Consider the following 23,649-nt stretch of genomic DNA (forward strand, 5'->3'; position numbering starts at 1 on the left):
CTATGAAAATCAGGTTAAGAACCGTCCAACACATCATTAGAACCTGAAGTATAGTGGAGAACCATCACCTTCAGGAACAAACTCTTGATGATTGTAGGAACCCAACAGTAGAACTCGTGGCTGTTTAATAGTAAAAGTAAGAACATTTCCTCATGAAGGGAACTCAAGGGATTGGGACTAAACAGCTGTAGCTCTAAGAAAACCACTGATCAGTGAGGATGATCAGAATAAAAGGCTTCAGTTTACTAGGTAGCATAAAGATTAGTCTCTGAAGCAGTGGAAGAAGGCCATGTGGTCTGATGAGTCCAGATTTACCCTCTTCCAGAGTGATGGGGGCATCAGGGTAAGAAGAGAGGAGGATGAAGTGATGCCCTCATCATGGCTAGTGCTACTGTACAAGCAGCTCCCATCATAAATAGAAGATCTATGTAGAAAAGTGGCCCAACTCTGGACAGAAATAAATGCTGTGACTCTGCAGAAGCTTATTGGAACAACACCACAGAGAAAGAGATAAAGGTCCAATGAAACATTAGAGACAGAGACTTTTTTTGGACGGGCAGTGTACATTCAGCATGGTGGAACATCTGTCTACAGATGTTGGAGATACATTCAGCATAGGGCTGGGCGATATGGCCAAAAAATAAAATCTCGATTTTTTTTAGTCATCTTGGACGATTATGATTTTAATCGATTTTTGTTGTTTCTTTGGGGTCTCCCCCTACAACTTCTCTCCTGTGATCACTACATACTTGATACTTCACACAGCGGCAACAGAGGTGCAGATGTTGTAGCTGAGAAAGTTTGGAGGTTGTCACTTCTTGCATTCCCAAAATAGTAGGGAGTCAGATTTTTCCTGGGAGTGTGAAAATTCTACAACACCAGCAAACAGCCCTGCTGGACCTCGCATCGGGTCCTCGCTACATAGGTCCAAGGGGCTCGACACACGGGAAGCGACAGTTGAGGGGGGAATGCGAAAGTCATCGCAACAGGAGATAAATTCAACACACGGTGCACGATACTTGGCAGTGGCAGGCGACGGCGACACACGGAGCGCTGTGCAAAAGCACAGATCGCTTGTCTCCCTCACTTCTGATTGGCTGTGAAATTGGAGGGATTTTTTTACGCTTTCAAAGACTTTCATGACAGAAAAGCATAAAGATGATGAGCCAGAAGATATTGCTTGATTTAGCAGAAATGTTACTATTGACATTGGCTGATAAAAGTTTACCCTGGCGCCAACCAACTCCCATGCAGCAGCTTTTTTATTTATATCACGATAGTCATTAAGGGGAGGATCAGAAAGACTTGGGAAGTCAGTCACAGCTAAAATGATTTGCTCCTCAATGTTGAAAAAGGCTGAAACCAATGTCTGAAAACCGGAGCGGACCACTAATGTATAGGAGTGGACTGCACTGTGTAACATGCTGTGAGCTCATTGGTCAGTGAGTGAAACCCTCGCTGATTGGTTGAAGCTCCAGGCGACAGCGACAAAAGCTGAACATTTTTCAACTTTCTTGTATCGCGTCGCAAGCCAGCGGGTGCACGTCTACGTGAACGCGCACGAAATTTCACATGCACGAATGTCGCCGTGGCGTTGTTGGGAGGGGGGAAAGCGATGTTCGTCTAGTCGCACAACAGCCATAGAAAATGAATGGAGCGCAACTGTTGTCGCTTCCCGTGTGTCGAGCTCCTATGGAAGATGAAACTGGCTGCCCTTAATATTTCCTGTGTTTTATTTTGTTTATTATGCAGTTTTGATGCGTGTGTGACAGACGTGTATGGGACATTTATGAAATTACGGAACAATTAGCGTCCCGTATTGAATCAATACGGGACAGTGCAATTAATTGTCAAATAAAGGACGATTCCGTATTTTAAGGGACGGGTGGCAACCCGAGCCATGCCGCACTCCCGTAGCTGCAGCACTCTTCCCATTCTTTAGGATGCCTCTGCTGGAGGTGCTGAAAGAGGTTAGTTGTGCTGCTACTCTTCGTTTTCACAGTACTTTTGCAAACCTTGCACATGACTGTAGTTTGCTCTGTGTCAGTCTTGTCAAAGCCGAACCACTTCCATATAATCGATGTAACATGAGGCCCTTTTCTCGCGACAAACTCTTCGTCTGCTGTTCTGTCCGCCATGACGGGGGTGTGAGTGTTTTGGTGGACGGAGATGAGAGGCGGAAGCAAACGCCAGTGCACAAGTCGTGAAAGGCAGAAGAAGAATCTGTATTGTTATATATTTAAGCTAGCCTCGATTTTACGATTTCGCCAATTTTCAAATCGTTGGGTTTTAAAAACGAGAATTAATCCAATTAATTCGATTTATCGCCCAGCCCTAATTCAGCATGGTGGAACATCTGCCTACAGATGTTGGAGATACATCCAGCACGGTGGAACATCTGTACAGCTGATGAGCAGAGCAAACAGAAAGTGTCTCCAGGATGTGCTGGTGGGTGATTTACCGCTCAGCTCTGTCTTGACAACATGCAGGTCGGTGGGGCAGCTGTTGCTAACGGTGATGGTGGGCGTGGCCGTCCCTCTGCCGTACATGTCCAGCACGTCAGACACCGGCAACTGCAACAGACCAATCAGAGCACAGAATCAGATGACTCAGTTAAACACACCTAAATGAAACCAAAGCTAAACTTAAACTAAAACTAAGCTAAAGCTAAACTAAACCTGACTGGAACTAAACATAAGGTTTTCCTTTCTTTGATGAGTAAACAAGGTTGGAGGTGGAAGGGAACAGAGCAGGTGTCAGTGAGGGGCGGAGCTTCCAGCAGCAGGTGTCAGTGAGGGGCGGAGCTTCCAACAGCTTCCAGTCTGGACAGGAATGTCCAGAAACCCTGATTTATTCAGACGTTCTCTCACAAGCACACGAGCTAAAGTGTTCATTCACTGTTAACTTCTACCAGCTGATCTGTTTTTGATCTGCTGTTAATCAGATCAGGTAGATCAGGAGAACAAAGCTCAGATATTCAGACTGAAATTTCTGTCCAGATGTTCTTCATTGCGCAGCAGAAATGTTGGCGTTAAATCCTTTCAGAATAAGACTACTTCCTGTCTACAGTTTGTGACAAATGTCAGCCAACATGGAGAATAAAACTAAAATCTCTTAAAGCAGTTGAAATGAAAAGTTTCTCTCCAGCATCTGAACCAATCAGCTGTTAGATCAGGTGAGCCAGGTGTTTCCCATCATGGTTTTATTGTTATGTTTGCATGGCATCAGAGCAGAGTTAGTCTGATCTCCAGAAGACTTTTAATACACAAAAGAACCACAGTAACGACTGTTGTTGTCTTTCAGTGGCTCCTTCACAGGAATCAGAGCTCCAGGAGTCACTGGAGACTCAGACTGATGAGTTTATAACGGATTAGTTCACTGTGAAGACAGACAGACCAATAAAACGATTATCTGCTGTTCAGAGAGTAGGAGGAGTTTGAACAGATACTGATCTGTTACCATGGTGATGTAAGGAGCAAACCATCAGAAACGCAGAGTTCCATGTGAAGGTACCTCCAGAAGCTCAGATCCTGCTTCCCAGAGCAGAACTCAGACTAGCTGATCTAAACTAGAGCTGAGTCTAACAGATCTCTGAAGGTTTTTAGCTCTGCAGTGAGAATCTGCTGACCAGGAAGAAAAAGAGCTGCTGACAGTTAACTGGACAGAAACGTTGCTGGACTGAGCTGACTGGGAGACACCGGGACAAGACATGGAGACCTCACCTCCTCTGATAAACCCTGTTTCAGCCAGACTAGATCTTCTCATCTGCAGGGAACTGTGTGTTCTACAAACCCAGAATAAGCCATGACAACGAGCCAAACACCGACAGACTTCAGCTTTACTGCACATGATCAGCTCATAGACAGAAGTACAGACGTGTGCTTTTACCAGAAGCTGATATTACTGGAGCTTTTTCTCATTGACCTTCTGCTTGTTGAAAATAAAATGTTTTCAGTCTGTTTGTTGACACAATGAAAGCACAAAGTAAAGAGCTAGTCAGCATAGCATGTCAGCAGCTTCAGTTTCAGCTTTCTGACTTTCAGGGCTGCAAATGTTCAGATAATCTACTAATTATTATTTCTATTAATTAATTAAAGGTTCAATCTGTGAAACATTAAGGACCACTGCAGTTAAATGGACAAAATATTCAGTAATGTGACCAAAACTTGCAGAAAACTGTCCAGTTTGAGAGCCTGCAGTCAGAAGAAAAGTGACCAGTTTGTCTGTCGATCGGTTGATTAATCCATCAGTGGTTTCAGCTCAAATTACTATTTTCCACAAATCAACTCCAACACTGTTTCATCTGAGGTCCAACTCAATGACACAAACCGTCCAGTTTACCTCCGATTTAATCCTCCTCTTCTCATGGTCCGGCAGCAAAACCAGAATCCTCATATTTCTGATTCCACAGAGAGCTGCTAACCCTTCCTCTGAGCTAACGGACTGTTGGAAAATGAGGAAACGTCTCTTTAAGAAAGAAACAGAAGCTCACTATCTCCCTGACACACACACACACACACACACACACACACACACACACACACACACACACACACACACACACACACACACACACACACACACACACACACAGTCTCCACCCACAGAAACAGGAAGTGTAGAAGCTGAACTGATACTCTGACAGCCGCTGCTGAAGCTTCACTGAATCTGCTGCCGACACACAACTCAGAAACTCAGACACACAGCTGACCAACACACCTGTCGGCCTCCAGGTAACTCATCCTGTTACAACCACAACACATCTGTAGCGCCCTCTGGTGGCCGACTGCGGTACAGGTGGTAAGCCCCGCCCCTCCAGGTATCCAGTCCATCCATAGATATGTGTACGCCGACTCATTTTTCATCCTGTGGGTTCTGAACCACCACAGTAGATTTGTATGAAACCATCTAGATGTGCTTTAAGTTCAGACTTTCAGCTTTAATCCATCCATCCATTCATCCACACCAGGGGCCTGTTTCACGAAGCAGGTTTTACAAACTCTGAGTTTCTTCCTCAACTCTGAGTTGATCTACTCTGAGATAGAAAACTCTGAGTTTTCGGTTTCACAACGGCTGATATGAGTTGGTTTAATTAACTCGGAGTAGTTTGACCCGGAGTTACGCGCGTGCACCGCAACTCTGAAAAGACAGCATCAATGGAACCCCGATTCGACGAGTCACCATGGAAACGGGGAAGCGAAAGGCTGCGTTTTTGAACTGGAAGTTTTTAACGCGCTCATATGGCGAGTTTGAACACGTTTTTAGAAAGAAGTGCAACACCGCTGCAGCTGTAAAAGAGAGAGAGACGGCGTGGAGAACAGCCCGGATCAATGCGTAAGTTTAAATGTAGTCCTTTGTAATCGTAATAATATTACAGGGAATAACTGTCTGAATGGTAGAATATGAAGTTATTTCATTTAGGGGAAATCTGGGAAGAAGCTTAAGATGAAATATAAAAACATTGTTCAAACAGGTCAGACCTCGGCATTATCTCATGGAGGTACTTCATGTTGATCATGTTTTACATTGTAAAGTAGCCTAAATATTAAGTGGCTGTTTGACTGTGCAGTTGTTTTATCCACACAGCCTAAATGTCTGCATCCATATCATGTCCTGTTAAATAATTAAGACTATTTAAACTAATATAGACTTCTGCTCAGCCAACAGAAAGAAAGTAGATGTCTGTAAAACAGTGGAATAAAAGGTCATGGATGCATATATATATACATATATATATATATATATATATATATATATATATATATATATATATATATATATACATATATATATATATATATATATATATATATATATATATGTATATATATATATATATATATATATATATATATATATATATACATATATATATATATATATATATATATGTATATATATATATATATATATATATATATATGTATATATATATATATACATATATATATATATATATATGTATATATATATATATATATATATATATGTATATATATATATATATATACATATATATATATATATATATATATATATACATATATATATATATATATATATATACATATATATATATATATATACATATATATATATATATATGTATATATATATGTGGCCTCCACATTAGAAATGATGTATGCAGCATCACATATGATCTGGACAGTGCAGAGAATGACAGATGTTGAACTATGATGCAGTCTTTAACATTTAGAAACAGTAGTCAGTCTACCTGTAGCCTACCTGCACATTTATGCTGTGAATGGACTTCCTGTTCATGATGTGAGGGAGCTGTGATGGGGATGTGTGTGCATCTATGCAGCCAATCACACTGGGAAATCCTAAAAGAAATTAAAATGACTGATCCCAGTCTGAGGCTGCAGCACAATGTCATGAACAGAATATGATTTAAAATGAATTTAACAGATCTCTACATCATTCACCTGTAATCCTGTGGATCCTCCTTGATGTTCTGACAGGTTTATGTCCAGGAAAACCACAATGATGAGTTAAAGCTGTTTCAGGATCAGGAAAACTTTTCTGACTGTCCTCCATACAGTTGTCTTACTCTGCATCTCTGACATCATATAAAAACTTCCATTTGCAAAGAACCGCAGCGCAACACACAATATCTGCTGGATGTGAGAGCATGACTGGTTGGTAATGTAAATGTAAGGACGGATTAGGTTGTTTATGTAGATTATGGACTTGAAACGATTATGAAACGGTACCGCTCAAACCGATAATTGTCCGGAAATGCGAGAACATTTATGCTCGGTCTGATAACAATCTACCGACGAATATTTAATGATCTGTGCAGTAATGCTGCTCCTTTATCCACTGGATCGTTAATAAAAGCTGTTCTACGCCAAAACTCGCTCGCTTACTGACTGAATGAATGAGGAAATGAAACAGCGTGTGGCTGAAAGAGGGCGGAGACGGAGAGAAACTGGAGGTTTTCTCAGATAAACCTGCTGGTGACCAGGTTAGAGTCACAGAGTCTGTTACTGCGGTAACTGACCGAGAGTTGAAGTTACCCCTCTTTGTGAAACAGGCTAGACTTACCCCTCTGTCTCAGGGTTATAGACCGGTGGCTCAGATAGCCCCCCATGCACCCCCCCCACCTTTCAACCAAACCTAATTTTTATGAACCCTTGAATCTTTTTTATTTTTTTTATGAATCTACAATGCAAAAATGAGTGGTAACAGTTATCAAACTCATTTGGACTACCCCCTCTAGTGCCAAATTCAAGTTAAGGTTGAAAGCTACCTGTGAGTGCCGTTTGCGGGCCTGGTTTTTCTTGTTTTTTTAACTTCTTAAGATTAGTACATATGTTACATTTACCATATCAAACTATACATTTCTGAAAAGCTTATTTCCTGACCTGTTATGAAATGTGCCAACTGTTGTGCATAATAGAAAGCCCATGTCTCAGCTTAGCTAAATGTACAATCACCTTTTCAACCATTGCCTGAAGTGAAAATTTCGAAAGAAATCTATTGAAAGTTATTTGCTCAATGATTGGAAGCATAATGACTCTATTTTATCATTGGAACCACATTGCTAAAATGTTAGCTTTAATTTGACACCAAATTTGTGGTGATAGCTCAAGATAGGCATCAATTACATGTTGATAATCAGAACCGTTTTTCATGCCATATCATACTACATGAAAGATCAGAAATGAAGTTATGTATCTATTTGCAATATCATGAAATCTGCACAGTTACGGCATTGAAACAGTTCATCTTAAAATTACACAGCAGCAAACATACTTATTCTATCACAAAATCAACAAAATTGTTTGATCACAAAATGTCCCAAAAATAGGTAGCCTATCTTTTTTAAATACCTCTGTCTCACAACTATGCTTACATTAATTACCATACGTAGCCTATATATTTAACACAGCTAATACATGAAACATCATAGCCCTTTTTGGTGAGTATAGATATTGTCAAATTGAAGCATCTTCGTGTCTAAAAGTGCATAGTTATGAACAGTCCAATCACTGATTTAGTTCAAGTCAGAGTCTGTGTCAGAGTCACTCTCTGAGTAAACAGCATCTTCACTGTCACTCTCAGTGGCGCTGTCATCAGATTCTTCGTGTGGCTCCTGGTCCTCAGACACGGCATTGAGGTCCTCTGGCAGACTGTCTCCTTTGTACCAAAGGGGCTGCAAGCCATTTTATGCCATCATCCATCCATGGTCCTGATCTGGTGAGGGAATAGCAGGCTTGGCCTCACTTGCTGCTTTCCATACAGCTACCTGGTAGTTCACCCTCCTCACATGTTGCTCCAGGGTCCTACGGCATGGCGGCAGGGAGGCCATGTCCACATTCCTTGGAGTGGTCTTGCCTGTCTTGATAGACAACTTGTTGATGCATGTCACTCTCAAGTCATTCACCTTTCCAGTTCGGGATTTTTGGCCATACATTGAACATGTGAAAGCCTCCAGGTCATCCAACAGATCATCTGGTACGTTCCACGTTTCTCCCAGCTTGGCAAGAAGAGTGATGTACTCTGGGCTCTTCAGCATTTTCTTCAGAGGGTTCACCTTGCCTTTACCCCTAAAGGCACTGGTTGTATCACTCCCAGTGTACGCATGGAGACCTAAAAGAGAGCTACATTTCTCCTGGCCAAGATTCCCTGCAATCGTTGAGACATTGATCAGTCTCGCCTTTCCTTTGATTTTGGTGTCAAGGAGGACGTTAATGGGAGCTGTCTTCGCAAAGTGCAGTAAGATAAAGAATATGTCTGAGTCTGGCGTCTTGATACGAACATTTTTGTAGCCTTTGCTTGCAGCATAGAGTGTGTAGAGGACAACTCTTGTGTCGGTTTCCTCTTGTGTTGATCCGAGAGCTTCAAGCTCTGCTGATGTTGTGCTGACACCATCCCCAGAAGTAAGGAGGTATGCTCTCTCTCCGCAAACCAAGATCACCTTGCGACCTGCCAGTTTCTCAGCAAATCCATCCTTGCTCCATTCAGTCAACAGCAGCTTGATAAGCTGGACATTGTTCTCATCATTGGAGAAAAACACCTTCCAGTCGGGTGGTCGCTTAGTGGCTCCACTGCCAATCAGAAGCTACACAGAACTGGCATTGATACCACATGAAAGCTCAGACAATAAGCTTTTCAGAAATGTATAGCTCGTTATAGTAAAAGTAACATATGTACTAATCTTAAGAAGTTAAAAAAAACAAGAAAAACCAGGCCCGCGAACGGCACTCACGGGTAGCTTTCAACCTTAACTTGAATTTGGCACTAGAGGGGGTAGTCCAAATGAGTTTGATAACTGTTACCACTCATTTTTGCATTGTAGACATCCTAAGGGTTCATAAAAATTAGGTTTGGTTGAAAGGTGGGGGGGGTGCATGGGGGGCTATCTGAGCCACCGGTCTATTAAGTTACCTCGCTTCGTGAAACAGAAAACTCTGAGTTTCCCTCATTTCAGGGTTAACAAACTCAGAGTTTTCAGTGAACCTGCTTCGTGAAACAGGTCTCAGGTGAACGTTGGAGCAGCTACAACACATTGTAGACGAACTAAAAGTAACTGGACAGGTGGCTGCTCAGCTGATCCAGGGCCAGGTGTGAGTTATTCCCTCATTATTTCATTTACAAGGAGCAGATTAAAGGTCGAGAGTTCAAGTGTGGAACTTGATGAATCAAGTATGCATATGAAGTCCAAAGAGCATCTCTATCAGTAAAGGAAGCTGTCATCAGAGAGCAGAAACATTAGGAGGGGACAAGTCTACTGTTTGGTTCATTCTTAAAAAGAAAGAAGGACCAGGGACCTCATTTATAAAACATTGCGTAGGATCCATACTAAAGTTTGCGTACGCCGAAAATACGAAATGGGCGTATGCCCTTCACTCCTGATTTATAAAACTTTGCGTAAGCACAGCTGCATGCAATTTCTTTATAAATCAGACACCAGCTGGAAGATTGCACAGGTGGATCCACCTCACATTCCGCCCACAACACACCCACATTTTACCATGAATGGTCAATGCAAAGTAACTCATGAATGTATCTGTATATAAATAAGCTGCTGATCCACGGCATTTCACACAGCGCCCCCTGCAGTCTTTTCACTGCTGTGCATCAGGATGAATGAATCATGTGTTGACCCAGGTCACCCTGCCACTAAATCTGTTATGATCATGTCCGATGTACAAATAATTTGTAAACTGATTGAATGTACATTTTTTCGGTTCACATAGAGAAATCCATTTTCACTCGGGGGTTGTGGTGTGAAGCATGTGTGCCTGTACAGGGCTGATTAATGGTTGGACACTCATCACATTCGGCCGCATATGGATAAATAAACAAAATTCTTTACTTTTTTTTTTTTTTTTTGCCTTTTTACTGTGATAGTTGCAGTGAAGAGTGACAGGAAATGGGGAGAAGAGTAGGAAGACATGCATAAAAGTGCCGCAGGCAGGAATCGAACCCGGCCCACTGCGTCGGAGACCACCCCTACAAATCGGTCTTCTGCTTTCCCCGATCAGCCATACGGGCGCCGGGTGATCAGTAAACAAAATTATTTAATAAAGATCACCACACCGGCCCCAGATGTGGACCGGCCCTTCGGTCAAACGACCGAATGAAATAACGTTCAATCCGCCCCTGTTAATATATGAACATAGTTCTGCAAATACAGTCGTCGGCCGAATGACGCACTATATGAACATCTACAACAATGAGGGTTTATGATTATCCGGCTCTACAAGTCTAATATGTGATAACAATAAAGGTTTGAGATCAGTCTGGTTTCAATTCACCACTTCACCCTCCGGCACTGCCGTTCCCTCTGTCTCCAAAATGTGCTTAAGCAAGCATCAAAGTTGGAGCACCGGTGCGCACATTCTCACGTCAAGTTTGTTTTAGAAATCACAACGAACACAGCGTACGACACTTTCTACGCAAAGTTTGTGATTTACGCCCTGTTTTATAAATCACAACCTTTGCGTAGAAAGTGGCGTATGCAACTTTCTAGCCCTGTTTTGTGCGTACGCAAGCTTTATAAATGAGGCCCCTGGTGAGCTCAGCAACACCAAAAGACCCAGAAGACCAAGAAAACCAGTGTGGTGGAAGACAGAAGAATCCTTTCCCTGGTCAAGAAGATCCCTTCATAACAGCTGGTCAGATCCAGAAGACTCTCCAAGAGGTAAAAGTCAGCAACTCAGAGAAGACTTTACCAGAGTGAATTCAGAGGGTTCATCACAAGGTGGAAACCATCGGTGAGCCTCATAAACAGGAAGAGGCTCAGATTAGAGTTTACCAAAAAACAGCAAATTTTCATCTGGAAGTTTAGTTCTGAGCAGCAACCAGGTTTAGTTCTGGTCCTCCGTCCATAGAGGTTGATGTTCTGAAGGTTCCTCCACACTGTCTGAGCTTCACACTAACTCTGGTTTCCATGGAGAACCCCTGAACCAAGTCTGAAGCAGCTGATGTCTGTTTTTACAGCTGGATGGAGAAAGTAGTTCACTGTCTGTGGAGTCATTTTAGGAGCTCTGATTAGTGGAACTATGACTCCTTCTAGACCTCCTGATCAGTGGAACTATGACTCCTTCTAGACCTCCTGATTAGTGGAACTATGACTCCTTCTGTACCTCCTGATCAGTGGAACTATGACTCCTTCTAGACCTCCTGATCAGTGGAACTATGACTCCTTCTAGACCTCCTGATTAGTGGAACTATGACTCCTTCTGTACCTCCTGATTAGTGGTACTACGGTTTGTTTCTACTTTGGGGGTCGATACTTTCAGTGAAGTGTTGTTTATTGATTGACAGTTCATCTGACCTCTCTTCCATCTATCCTGTGCAGCAGCAGCTGGTCTATTGACTGCATTCATTCACTCCTAAACGTTGTCCTGCCCTCTGCGCTGCAGGTGAACATGGACCTGATGATGACGAGGAGCTTCTGTATTCTTCATCTACCAGAACATTTTAAAACAAAACCACAGCATGACTGTTCCAGATGTGTTACCGTGTTGGCGTGTCTGTTGTGTTAAAATGTCTGTTGTGTTACCATGTTAGCCTGTTGTGTTAGCATGTTAGCATGTCTGTTGTGTTAGCATGTTAGCGTGTCTGTTGTGTTAGCGTGTTAGCGTGTCTGTTGTGTTACCGTGTTAGCGTGTCTGTTGTTACCGTGTTAGCGTGTCTGTTGTGTTACCATGTTAGCGTGTCTGTTGTGTTACCATGTTAGCGTGTCTGTTGTGTTAGCATGTTAGCGTGTCTCTTGTGTTAGCATGTTAGCATGTCTGTTGTTACCATGTTAGCGTGTCTGTTGTGCTACCATGTCTGTTGTGTTACCATTTTAGCATGTCTCTTGTGTTACCATGTTAGCATGTCTGTTGTTTTACCATGTTAGCATGTCTGTTGTGTTACCATGTTAGCGTGTCTGTTGTGTTACCATGTCTGTTGTGTTACCATGTTAGCGTGTCTGTTGTGTTACCATGTTAGCGTGTCTGTTGTGTTACCATGTCTGTTGTGTTACCATGTTAGCGTGTCTGTTGTGTTACCATGTTAGCGTGTCTGTTGTGTTACCATGTTAGCGTGTCTGTTGTGTAAACATGTCTGTTGTGTTACCATCTTAGCGAGTTGTGTTACCATGTTAGCCTGTTGTGTTACCGTGTTAGCGTGTTGTGCTACTGTGTTGTGTTACCGTGTTGGCAAGCTGCAGTCCTGAGTCGATCAGCGTGAGGAACTCATCGTTTAGGCTCGATTCCAGGCTGATGATGTCATCGATGACGGTCTCCTCCACCTGATGATGTAATCACAGATCAGAGGTTTGATGGGTCAGACCCGATCATTGGATGGACTTCTGTTCTGATTTGCTCCGGCATGAAGATGAGGGAGAAACACGGTGAGATGACCGGCAGGTGTGGAGATTCTGGAGGTTCTAGAGATTCTGAATCTTCTGTAAACTCCGAAACAGACTGACGTCTATCTCTTAACTCTGCCCACTGCCATCGTCTGATTGGACCGTTCATCTACACCTCTTCTGAGGTCCGAACAGCAACTTCTGGGCTCCAGATATTCGGCCCAGTTAATGAGGGTTATCTGAATACTGGTTCGGTCCGGGGGGCGTGTTCTAGTTTAGATAAAGAACAACAAGTGTTCTGAAGTTCTAACATGTTTTAATGTTAAATGTTGAGTTCAGTGTTTGTGGTTCTGGTTCCTGCAGAATGTGACCGCAGCAGGAAACAGTTGGACTGAGTCAGATCCTCTGGAACAGTCGACTCAGCAGACTGACTCACAGCAACTCTGCTGACTGACGGAACAACATCTGCTGCTGGAGGACAGAACTTTTAGAACACAACCTTTAGGACAGAACTACCACTGATCTGTGGAACACTGTTCTAGGGTTAGTAGATTTATTGTCAGAAACTTTCTTGAATCCAGAGGATGAAAAAAGATATATATATGTGTGCGCGTGTGTGTGTGTGTGTGTGTATATATATATATATATATATATACACACACTGACAGTCATTAAAAACTTGGAGACCATATTTTCCAACATAATTTTTATTTTGAAGCCTGAAGCTGGATTTTCTTCATATGAATCATAGTTATGGCCTCCATTTGCTTGGATGCAGGCAGCAATCCGTCGGCGCATGCTTTGGACCAGGCTTCTGATTGTGGGTTGGGAACAGCCCATACGCCTGGATACATCACTGTAGCTCAAAGCGGCCTCCACCATACCCAGTGCCCGGAGACGTTGTTCATGTGATAGACGCGGCATGATGCTGTTCACTGGACTAACAATGGTGGCCTTTTTTGGGCCTTTATATAGGCCTTCAGAACCCATTCTCACATTGTGCAGATACTCACTGAGTATTGCTTGGTGTGTATTTGGTTCACTTTTGCAAAGTGACCAACCCATGTGCAATGAATCATGACAAAATGACAACTCATCATTATCTCAACTACCAGGGCACTAGATCATCAGTAAATCCACCATGAATCATTACAACCCCCCTACAAGTAGAATTCTGCCTACATTTCTACCTCAAAGTTTCTATTGACGGTCAATATATACATATATATACATATATATTATATGTATATATACAGTGCCTTGTGAAAGTATTCGGCCCCCTTGAACTTTTCAACCTTTCGCCACATTTCAGGCTTCAAACATAAAGATATTAAATTTTAATTTTTTGTCAAGAATCAACAACAATTGGGACACAATCGTGAAGTGGAACGAAATTTATTGGATATTTTAAACTTTTTTAACAAATAAAAACCTGAAAAGTGGGGTGTGCAATATTATTGGGCCCCTTTACTTTCAGTGCAGCAAACTCACTCCAGAAGTTCAGTGAGGATCTCTGAATGATCCAATGTTGTCCTAAATGACTGATGATGATAAATAGAATCCACCTGTGTGTAATCAAGTCTCCGTATAAATGCACCTGCTCTGTGATAGTCTCAGGGTTCTGTTTAAAGTGCAGAGAGCATCATGAAGACCAAGGAACACACCAGGCAGGTCCCAGATACTGTTGTGGAGAAGTTTAAAGCCGGATTTGGATACAAAAAGATGTCCCAAGCTTTAAACACTCAAAAAATTAAAGGAACACTTTGAAAACACATCATATTTCAATGTGGGGAAAAAACAAACTGGATCTTAGCATTGATATGGACTGGATAATGTGTTGGGAATGAAAAGTGCCACTTTGTTTGATGGAATGAAAATGATCAACCCCCCAGGAGGGCTAAATTCAAGACAGCCCAAAATCAAAGTGAAAAACTGATGTGGCAGGCTGGTCCATCTTTCTGAAATTCCTTGGCAGCAACTCAAAATGGTATTCAGTAGTTTGTATGGCCTCCATGTGCTTGTATTCATGACTGACGATGTCAGGACAAGCTCTGAATGAGACGATGGATGGTGTCCTGGGGTATCTCCTCCCAGAACTGGACCAGGGCATCGCTGAGCTCCTGGACAGTCTGAGGAGCAACCTGATGGTGTCTGATGGAACAGAACATAATGTTCCAAAGGTGTTCTATTGGATTCAGGTCAGGTGAGCGTGGGGGCCAGCTAATGGTATCAGTTCCTTCATCCTCCAGGAACTGCATGAGTTCTCTTACCACATAAGACTGGGCATTGTCTACACCAGAAGGAATCCAGGACCACTGCACCAATGTAGGGTCTGACAATGGATCCAAGGATTTCATCCTGATACCTAAAGGCAGTCAGAATGCCATTGTCCAGCCTGTAGAGGTCTGTGTGTCCCTCCATGGATATGCCTCCCCACACCATCACTGACCCACCACCAAACCGGTCATGCTGAACAATGTTACAGGCAGCATAACGTTCTCCACGGCTTCTCCAGACCCTTTCATGTCTGTCACATGTGCTCAGGGTGAACCTGCTCTCATCTGTGAAAAGCACAGGGCACCAGTGGTGGACCTGCAGATTCCTGTGTTCTATGGCAAATACCAGCCGAGCTCCACGGTGCCGGTCAGCGAGCACAGCGGGCACTAGAGGACGCTGGGCCCTCAGACCACTCTCATTACATCCCTTTCTGATTGTTTGATCAGAGACATTCACACCAGTGGTCTGCTGGAGCTCATTTTGTAGAGCTGTTGCAGTGCTCATCCTGGTCCTCCTTGCACAAAGGAGCAGATATCTGTCCTGCTGATGGGTTGAGGACCTTCTACAGTCCTGTCCAGCTCTCCCAGACTAACTGCCTGTCTCCTGGAATCTCCTCCATGTGCTTGAGAATGTACTGGGAGACACAGCAAACCTTCTGGCAATGGCACACATTGATGTTTCATCCTGGAGGAGTTGGACTGTCTGTGGAACCTCTGTAGGGTCCAGGTATCGCCTCATGCTACCAGAAGTGACTCTGACCCTCGCCAAATGTAAAACTAGTGAAAAACAGTCAGAAAACATTAGGAAGGAAAAAACATCAGTGGCCTTCACCTGTAAACTCATTCCTGTTTTGGGGGGTGTCTCATTGTTACCCCTCTAGTGCATCTGTTGTTAATTTTATGAACACCAAAGCAGCTGAAACTCACTAAAAACCTCCAGTTACTTACTTGACCAGATCAGTATCCCACATGTTTCACTGATTTGATGCAATACTTAGATTAAAAAGTGTTCCTTTAATTTTCTGAGCAGTGTATATATGCATATACATATGTATATATGTATAAAATTGTATATCATGGTTTTGTTTATATTTTGTTATTTGTTTGTATGTGTTTGTTTATATTTCTTACTTCCTGTTTGGGACCCTCCGGTTGTTTGGGGGCGTGGCCCTGAGGTGCAACTGGCTGCTGATTGGTGGTCTTGGTAGTTGACAGGTACTGGCGGACCTGCTGCCTCTGGGCCTGCTGGATGTGGTACCTGGTGGGGTTCTCCAGGTGAGTCTGCACCTGTTGGACATACAGGGTGGAGGTCAGTCACAGCAGCTGCATCATGGGAAATATTGGGGTGTTGATTGATCCGTGACATGAACTCATGTCATCATTCACAGCTTCACTGCTCTGATTGGAGTCATGTGACCTTTCTCATCCAGTGGCTGATATCACACATTAACCTCCTTAGGAGTCTTTGTCATGGTACCCGTTGCTGCTAGACTCCCACAATGCTCTCTGCTTTACCTGTAGTCCTTGGGTCTCTACAGCAGGTGTCCAAATCCGTCCTGCAGCCTGTCATAAAATGCATCACTTGTGGCCCGCCAGCATTTGTGACCAGGTATAAATACACCATAGACATAATAAAGAGTAGACGCCGCATCGACCGCTACTGCCCATTGGAGCTGACGAGCGGTGGGGCCGCCATCTTGGTCCGGTCATCCGCTCCACTCAGCGCTGTTTGACAGCGCATTTAATCCATCTTAACTCTGAATATTAAACTGATTTTCACGCGTTTTTTATTTTTATTTTTTTGCTGCAAACGTCATACATGTAGCTATGATACAGGACAAATAGTTCAGCGTATTTTAATATTCATAGCGGGAATAATAGATCATAATAATAATAATAGGTAATAGAATATTCTGATATTAAGCTCGACTGTAGACAGGTATTTTGCAAACACTGTAAACACACACACACTAATATATGTTAGAGAAGCAGATAATGGCAGTAAAGTCAATTATTTTAATAATTTGAAGAGACAATATATGATTACGCTATAAATACATATATAAACAAAATACTGACTAATGAACACATTTCTATATAAAACTATAGACAGAAGTTATATATCAGAGAAAATGAATATATATAAATCATAGATGGAGTATCAACATCATTCACATATATACAGGCTGTAATAGATAAAAGTTATATATCAGAGAAAATCATACTACATATATCAATCATGTATGGAGTATCAATATAATCAATATATCAGAAAACATAATATATATCAATCATATGTGGAGTATTAATATAATCAATATATCAGAGAAAATTATTATATAAATCATATATAGACTATCAATATAATTCATACTTATATATTTAAAAAAAGATATATCAGAAAATGATAATATATATATATATATATATATATATATATATAGTTTTATATAGAAATATGTGTTCATTAGTCAGTATGAACCTGAATCCTGAATTTTTTTCTCAGTTCAGCTCATTTCATGTTATTATTAAAAACAGAGTGGTTTTGGTGAGACCTGTTTCGATTTTCCATCCATAAAATACTGTATTTATTAATAAGAAGTCATAAAGTTGTCAGAAAAATCCTCTCTTCATCAGCCTGCCTTCCACTACCAGTGCTCTGGTCACTGTTAACGATGGCATGTCTCTTCATCCAGACAGAACTGGACTCTCTGATCCCTCCTCTGAATGTTCCAGAAACATTTCATTTTGTACTAAATTAAAAATGTGTCGTTTGTCACGAAATTTCCATCAAATAGCCAATTTACATTTGATTTTAATGGTTCAAAGCATGTCAGACAGAATGGTTGGAAGAAGTCTGGACACCCCGATGTAGAGGATGAGACAGAAAGAGGCTCCCCCTGCTGGAACTACCAGGAACTACAGCTGGTCTACTAAACAGAAAGAGGCTCCCCTGCTGGAACTACCAGGAACTACAGCTTGTCTACTAAACAGAAAGAGGCTCCCCCTGCTGGAACTACCAGGAACTACAGCTGGTCTACTAAACAGAAAGAGGCTCCCCCTGCTGGAACTACCAGGAACTACAGCTGGTCTACTAAACAGAAAGAGGCTCCCCCTGCTGGAACTACCAGGAACTACAGCTAGTCGACTAAACAGAAAGAGGCTCCCCTGCTGGAACTACCAGGAACTACAGCTAGTCTACTAAACAGAAAGAGGCTCCTCCTGCTGGAACTACCAGGAACTACAGCTGGTCGACTAAACAGAAAGAGGCTCCCCTGCTGGAACTACCAGGAACTACAGCTGGTCGACTAAACAGAAAGAGGCTCCCCTGCTGGAACTACCAGGAACTACAGCTAGTCTACTAAACAGAAAGAGGCTCCCCTGCTGGAACTACCAGGAACTACAGCTAGTCTACTAAACAGAAAGAGGCTCCCCTGCTGGAACTACCAGGAACTACAGCTGGTCTACTAAACAGAAAGAAGCTCCCCCTGCTGGAACTACCAGGAACTACAGCTGGTCTACTAAACAGAAAGAGGCTCCCCCTGCTGGAACTACCAGGAACTACAGCTAGTCTACTAAACAGAAAGAGGCTCCCCTGCTGGAACTACCAGGAACTACAGCTAGTCTACTAAACAGAAAGAGGCTCCCTGGTGGAACTACCAGGAACTACAGCTGGTCTACTAAACAGAAAGAAGCTCCCCCTGGTGGAACTACCAGGAACTACAGCTGGTCTACTAAACAGAAAGAGGCTCCCCCTGCTGGAACTACCAGGAACTATGGCTGGTCTACTAAACAGAAAGAGGCTCCCCCTGCTGGAACTACCAGGAACTACAGCTAGTCTACTAAACAGAAAGAGGCTCCCCCTGGTGGAACTACCAGGAACTACAGCTGGTCTACTAAACAGAAAGAGGCTCCCCCTGGTGGAACTACCAGGAACTACAGCTGGTCTACTAAACAGAAAGAGGCTCCCCCTCTAACCTCAAAGCGCTGCACCAACCCTCAGACTTTTTCTTTTGTCCAGAGACGTTCTGTTTGTTGTCAGAAAGAAACCCGAACATCTTCAGTGGAGGAGCCGCAATCAATGAGTTCTGTTGAACTAATTGAATATGTTGGCTAATTGGTTTTATTATTTAGTTTGAATTAACGACGTGTTGGATCAGCTGATGGTTCGTTTGATAATTGCGGGTAAAATCTGTGGATGTTCTCACATGAAACAGGTTCTGCAGTGGAACATGTTGCTGGAAGAGCATCTGAGCAGAACCAGCCTGTTCAGAACCAGTTACCAACAGCTGGATGTTCTCCTACAGGTTCCTCTTCCGTCATACCTTCAGAACCTCCACAGGAACCTGAGCAGGAGGCTGGCAGGACGACGACACGCCCACAGGAGAAGAGGAATCGCAGCGTCGCAGCAGCTGCTGTAGCTCCGCCTCCTTCTGCTGCTCCTGCTGCGCCTGCTGACGCATCAGGTCCTGGCGCAGCAGAACCCTGCAGGAGAACACAGGAGGAGAACATCGTCAGAGAACTCCAGAGGAAGCACAAAGAAAAGAAATTCCAGAAGAAGAACTTTTACCTGGAAGGCATGACGGCTGGAAGTGAAGAAGAAGACGAGGAAGACGAGCTGCAAAGACACATGATGACATCATCAGTGACATCAAAGATACCAGCTGAACTGTTGCTGTCTTCCACGAGTTACCTGATGCTGATTGGCTGACTCTTGATCTCGTAGAAGGTGTCGCAGTCTGAAGGCAGCAAACTGTCGACCTCAATGTCAGCGACGATCCCAGACTCCACCCTGAACCAATCAGGAGACAGAGAGGGAGGAAGAACCAATCAGGAGACAGAGAGGGAGGAAGAACCAATCAGGAGACAGAGAGGGAGGAAGAACCAATCAGGAGACAGAGAGGCAGGAAGAACCAATCAGGAGACAGAGAGGGAGGAAGAACCAATCAGGAGACAGAGAGGCAGGAAGAACCAATCAGGAGACAGAGAGGGAGGAAGAACCAATCAGGAGACAGAGAGGCAGGAAGAACCAATCAGGAGACAGAGAGGGAGGAAGAACCAATCAGGAGACAGAGAGGCAGGAAGAACCAATCAGGAGACAGAGAGGGAGGAAGAACCAATCAGGAGACAGAGAGGGAGGAAGAACCAATCAGGAGACAGAGAGGGAGGAAGAACCAATCAGGAGACAGAGAGGGAGGAAGAACCAATCAGGAGACAGAGAGGCAGGAAAAACCAATCAGGAGACAGAGAGGGAGGAAGAACCAATCAGGAGACAGAGAGGGAGGAAGAACCAATCAGGAGACAGAGAGGGAGGAAGAACCAATCAGGAGACAGAGAGGGAGGAAGAACCAATCAGGAGACAGAGAGGCAGGAAGAACCAATCAGGAGACAGAGAGGGAGGAAGAACCAATCAGGAGACAGAGAGGGAGGAAGAACCAATCAGGAGACAGAGAAGGTTTCATTCTGTCCCGTTGAAGGTTCTCCTGAGTCTTTATAGATAGATTATAGATAGACTATAGTCTATAGATTACAGAAGTGTTTGATGTGTTTTCATCACAGAATATATGAATTTATTTATTTTACTTTTTATAAAACGGTTTATTTTGTGAGTGATTGTGTAGAAGTTTGAGAAACTACAATATTTATCTCAATAAACACACATAAAACAACAATAATGACTTAAAAAGTAAATATAATAAGAATATTTTTTAAAAATGAGTAAAAATGCTGAACTAATAAATAAAAAATGTGTTCAGTAATATTTATGAAACCTAAATAAAATCAAACAAAAAAAAATTAGCATTAACCCTCAAAATGCTCATAACAAATAAAACTAAATAAAATAGCATTTAAAAATAGAATTTTAAGAATAAAACTCTGAGGGAGATTAGACCTGATCCTCCTGGATGACATCAGCAGCTCAGAGGTCAGAGAAAAAAAAAAACAACTACCTGCACATCATCACCATCACCATCATCATCATCATCCTCTCTAACACTGACCTCACCGGAGAGCACTGCACACAAAAATTCATTCCAAATGTGTAGAATTTTAATTCCCCTTTCTCCCAGATCATCTAACTGAAGTCCAGGGCAGCTCTGACGTACATTTCTTACTTGTGCAAACGTCACATTTCAATTCGGAATCAATCTTCTTCAAAAACACCAATTCGGTCCGTGTACGGTCCGTGTACGTCACCGTCATTCTATTTTCGATTTGGGGTCAAAACACCAAAAACGGATAACGGCCGTTTCCCGTTTTTTGTTTTCAAAATAAAAATCGAAAAACGGAAAACCAATCCGTTTTCCGATTTTCTTTTTTCAATAAAAACGGATATCAAAAAACAAATTAGAAGTTAAATTTCATTTTCTGATATCTGTTTTTTATTTATTTATTATTTTTATAGCCCAATATCACAAGAGTTACCCCAAAGGGCAAGAAAATCGGGTACAATGGATTTCACTGCTGTCTTATTTATTCACAGGACTAGCAGGGTGACTTAAGAAATAAATGTAATAGTCAGAACAGCACTGCCGAAGCGCTCTATCATAATTGCATGCCTAGTTTTATATGCTTTGTGAACAATCTCATCCACTATATCTGAATGTCATAGTAATAATGTGAACATCGCCACCTTCTGGGTGCTCTAGCTCAGAATACACAATTTTCAACATTAAATGTTCTTCCAGACTGGATCATCATTTGGCCGCAAAATGATGACCGGCTACCTGTCATCAAGAAATGTCAAGGCTTGTGAGGGCAGGGTTAAGGGTAAGATCCCTGCATGGACCCTACCACCAAGCACGTTAACATGTAAGAGAAGCACTGTGTGTTTGTGCAGTTTAAAACTTCAGTGTACCGCCGGCGGTACACCTACTAATTTGCATAGGAATTTAAAGAATGTCCGACGGCTGCAAACACGATTATACAAACACTATACGCCGATGGAAAGCTTAGATTCTCATGAATCCGCCGGTACAAACCACTTTCAGATGTGATTACCACAGCGGGTGAGAAAAACACATTTGTCCGACAAACAACGAATATCCATCCATCCGTTCTCTATACATGGCTTTAACGAACACAGCGCGACTCACATTTCCGGGTTCATTATTACACACAGATGAAAATATTCCACAAAAAACAGCCATAATCCAACCTTTTACATCCAGACGACACAAGTCAGTAAAATATTTCGTCCAAAACATGTCCTGAAGTCGGTATATTTACCAAGAATCGGTCGTTTTCAAGGAAATGCACCTCGCGATGCGCGTCCAATATTCCCTGTATGTCTCATCATATTTTTTATTTAAAAATAGAATATTAGCGATTTTTTGTACTGAAAATGGCTGGAATTGACTGAAGCTTAAAGGGTTAACAACATTTGTGTTTTGATTTGGTTCTAGGAGAGTGGATCCGTGTACGTCGTCATTTCTGATATTTGTCTTGCAAAAGTGTAGTTAGAAAACGGATATCAAAAAATGAAATTTAACTTCTAATTTGTTTTTTGATATCCGTTTTTATTGAAAAAAGAAATTCGGAAAACGGATTGGTTTTCCGTTTTCTGATTTTTATTTTGAAAACGAAAAACGGGAAACGGCCGTTATCCGTTTTTGGTGTTTTGACCCCAAATCGAAAATAGAATGACGGCGACGTACACGGACAAGGTACGTTTTATCCGTTTGATTCCCGGCTATAAAAGACACAAGCAGAAACAAAAAATCAAGCCGTTTTTTCATTTTTTCGTTTTGAGCAAAAAACAAAAAAAGCAGGAAACGGTTCGTTTTTTCGTTTTTTCGTTTTGAACAATAAACAAAAAAGAGGAAACGGTTGTTTTTTTCGTTTTTTCGTTTTCACCCCCAAAATGAAAATACGACTCAATATTCCGTTTCATTGGTGGGCGGGGCTTCGGAGCCTGCCAGTGCACAATAAAGCTCCTGCCCATCACAATAAAGCTCTTGCGCTGGCATTCATAGACAGACTGACTTTCATTGTATTGCCTGCCCCCACTGCACTTCCCCTAACTCTAAATCAAAGCAAGTCGTGTACACAGTAATGACAGTCATAACCAGTGGTGTAGTCTAGTTTTTTCTAGTGGGTATATTCCAACCTCATAAACCAAAGCCAGGTCAGGTTCTCATATGTGTGCGCGTGCACTCACACGTCCACACGCACACACACACACACACACACACACACAGCAGCAGCAGCTCCTTTATTTCAAACTACCAATTAGATACTTATAGACATTATAGCGTCAGCAGCTCCTCCTCCTGCCATCAGGTAGAGCTGATGTTTCCTCTCCATCAGGTAGAGCTGATGTTTCCTCTTCATCAGGTAGAGCTGATGTTTCCTCTTCATCAGGTAGAGCTGATGTTTCCTCTCCATCAGGTAGAGCTGATGTTTCCTCTTCATCAGGTAGAGCTGATGTTTCCTCTCCATCAGGTAGACCTGATGTTTCCTCTTCATCAGGTAGAGCTGATGTTTCCTCTTCATCAGGTAGAGCTGATGTTTCCTCTTCATCAGGTAGACCTGATGTTT

At 42.5% G+C, this 23,649-nt stretch overlaps 1 protein-coding gene across 1 annotated transcript in view; it reads right to left on the reverse strand.

The window, feature by feature from the left end:
- Positions 1 to 23,649, reverse strand: part of LOC127533772 (transcription factor E3-like) — a 36,217-nt gene that overhangs the window by 8,221 nt on the left and 4,347 nt on the right. The window contains 6 exon segments of the mRNA XM_051947710.1: positions 2,462 to 2,573; positions 12,674 to 12,772; positions 16,240 to 16,395; positions 19,434 to 19,593; positions 19,679 to 19,726; positions 19,802 to 19,900. Of these exon segments, the coding sequence (XP_051803670.1) occupies positions 2,462 to 2,573; positions 12,674 to 12,772; positions 16,240 to 16,395; positions 19,434 to 19,593; positions 19,679 to 19,726; positions 19,802 to 19,900 (674 nt within the window).

The sequence above is a fragment of the Acanthochromis polyacanthus genome, chromosome 4 (assembly GCF_021347895.1).
Source record: "Acanthochromis polyacanthus isolate Apoly-LR-REF ecotype Palm Island chromosome 4, KAUST_Apoly_ChrSc, whole genome shotgun sequence".
NCBI classification, from domain to species: domain Eukaryota; kingdom Metazoa; phylum Chordata; class Actinopteri; family Pomacentridae; genus Acanthochromis; species Acanthochromis polyacanthus.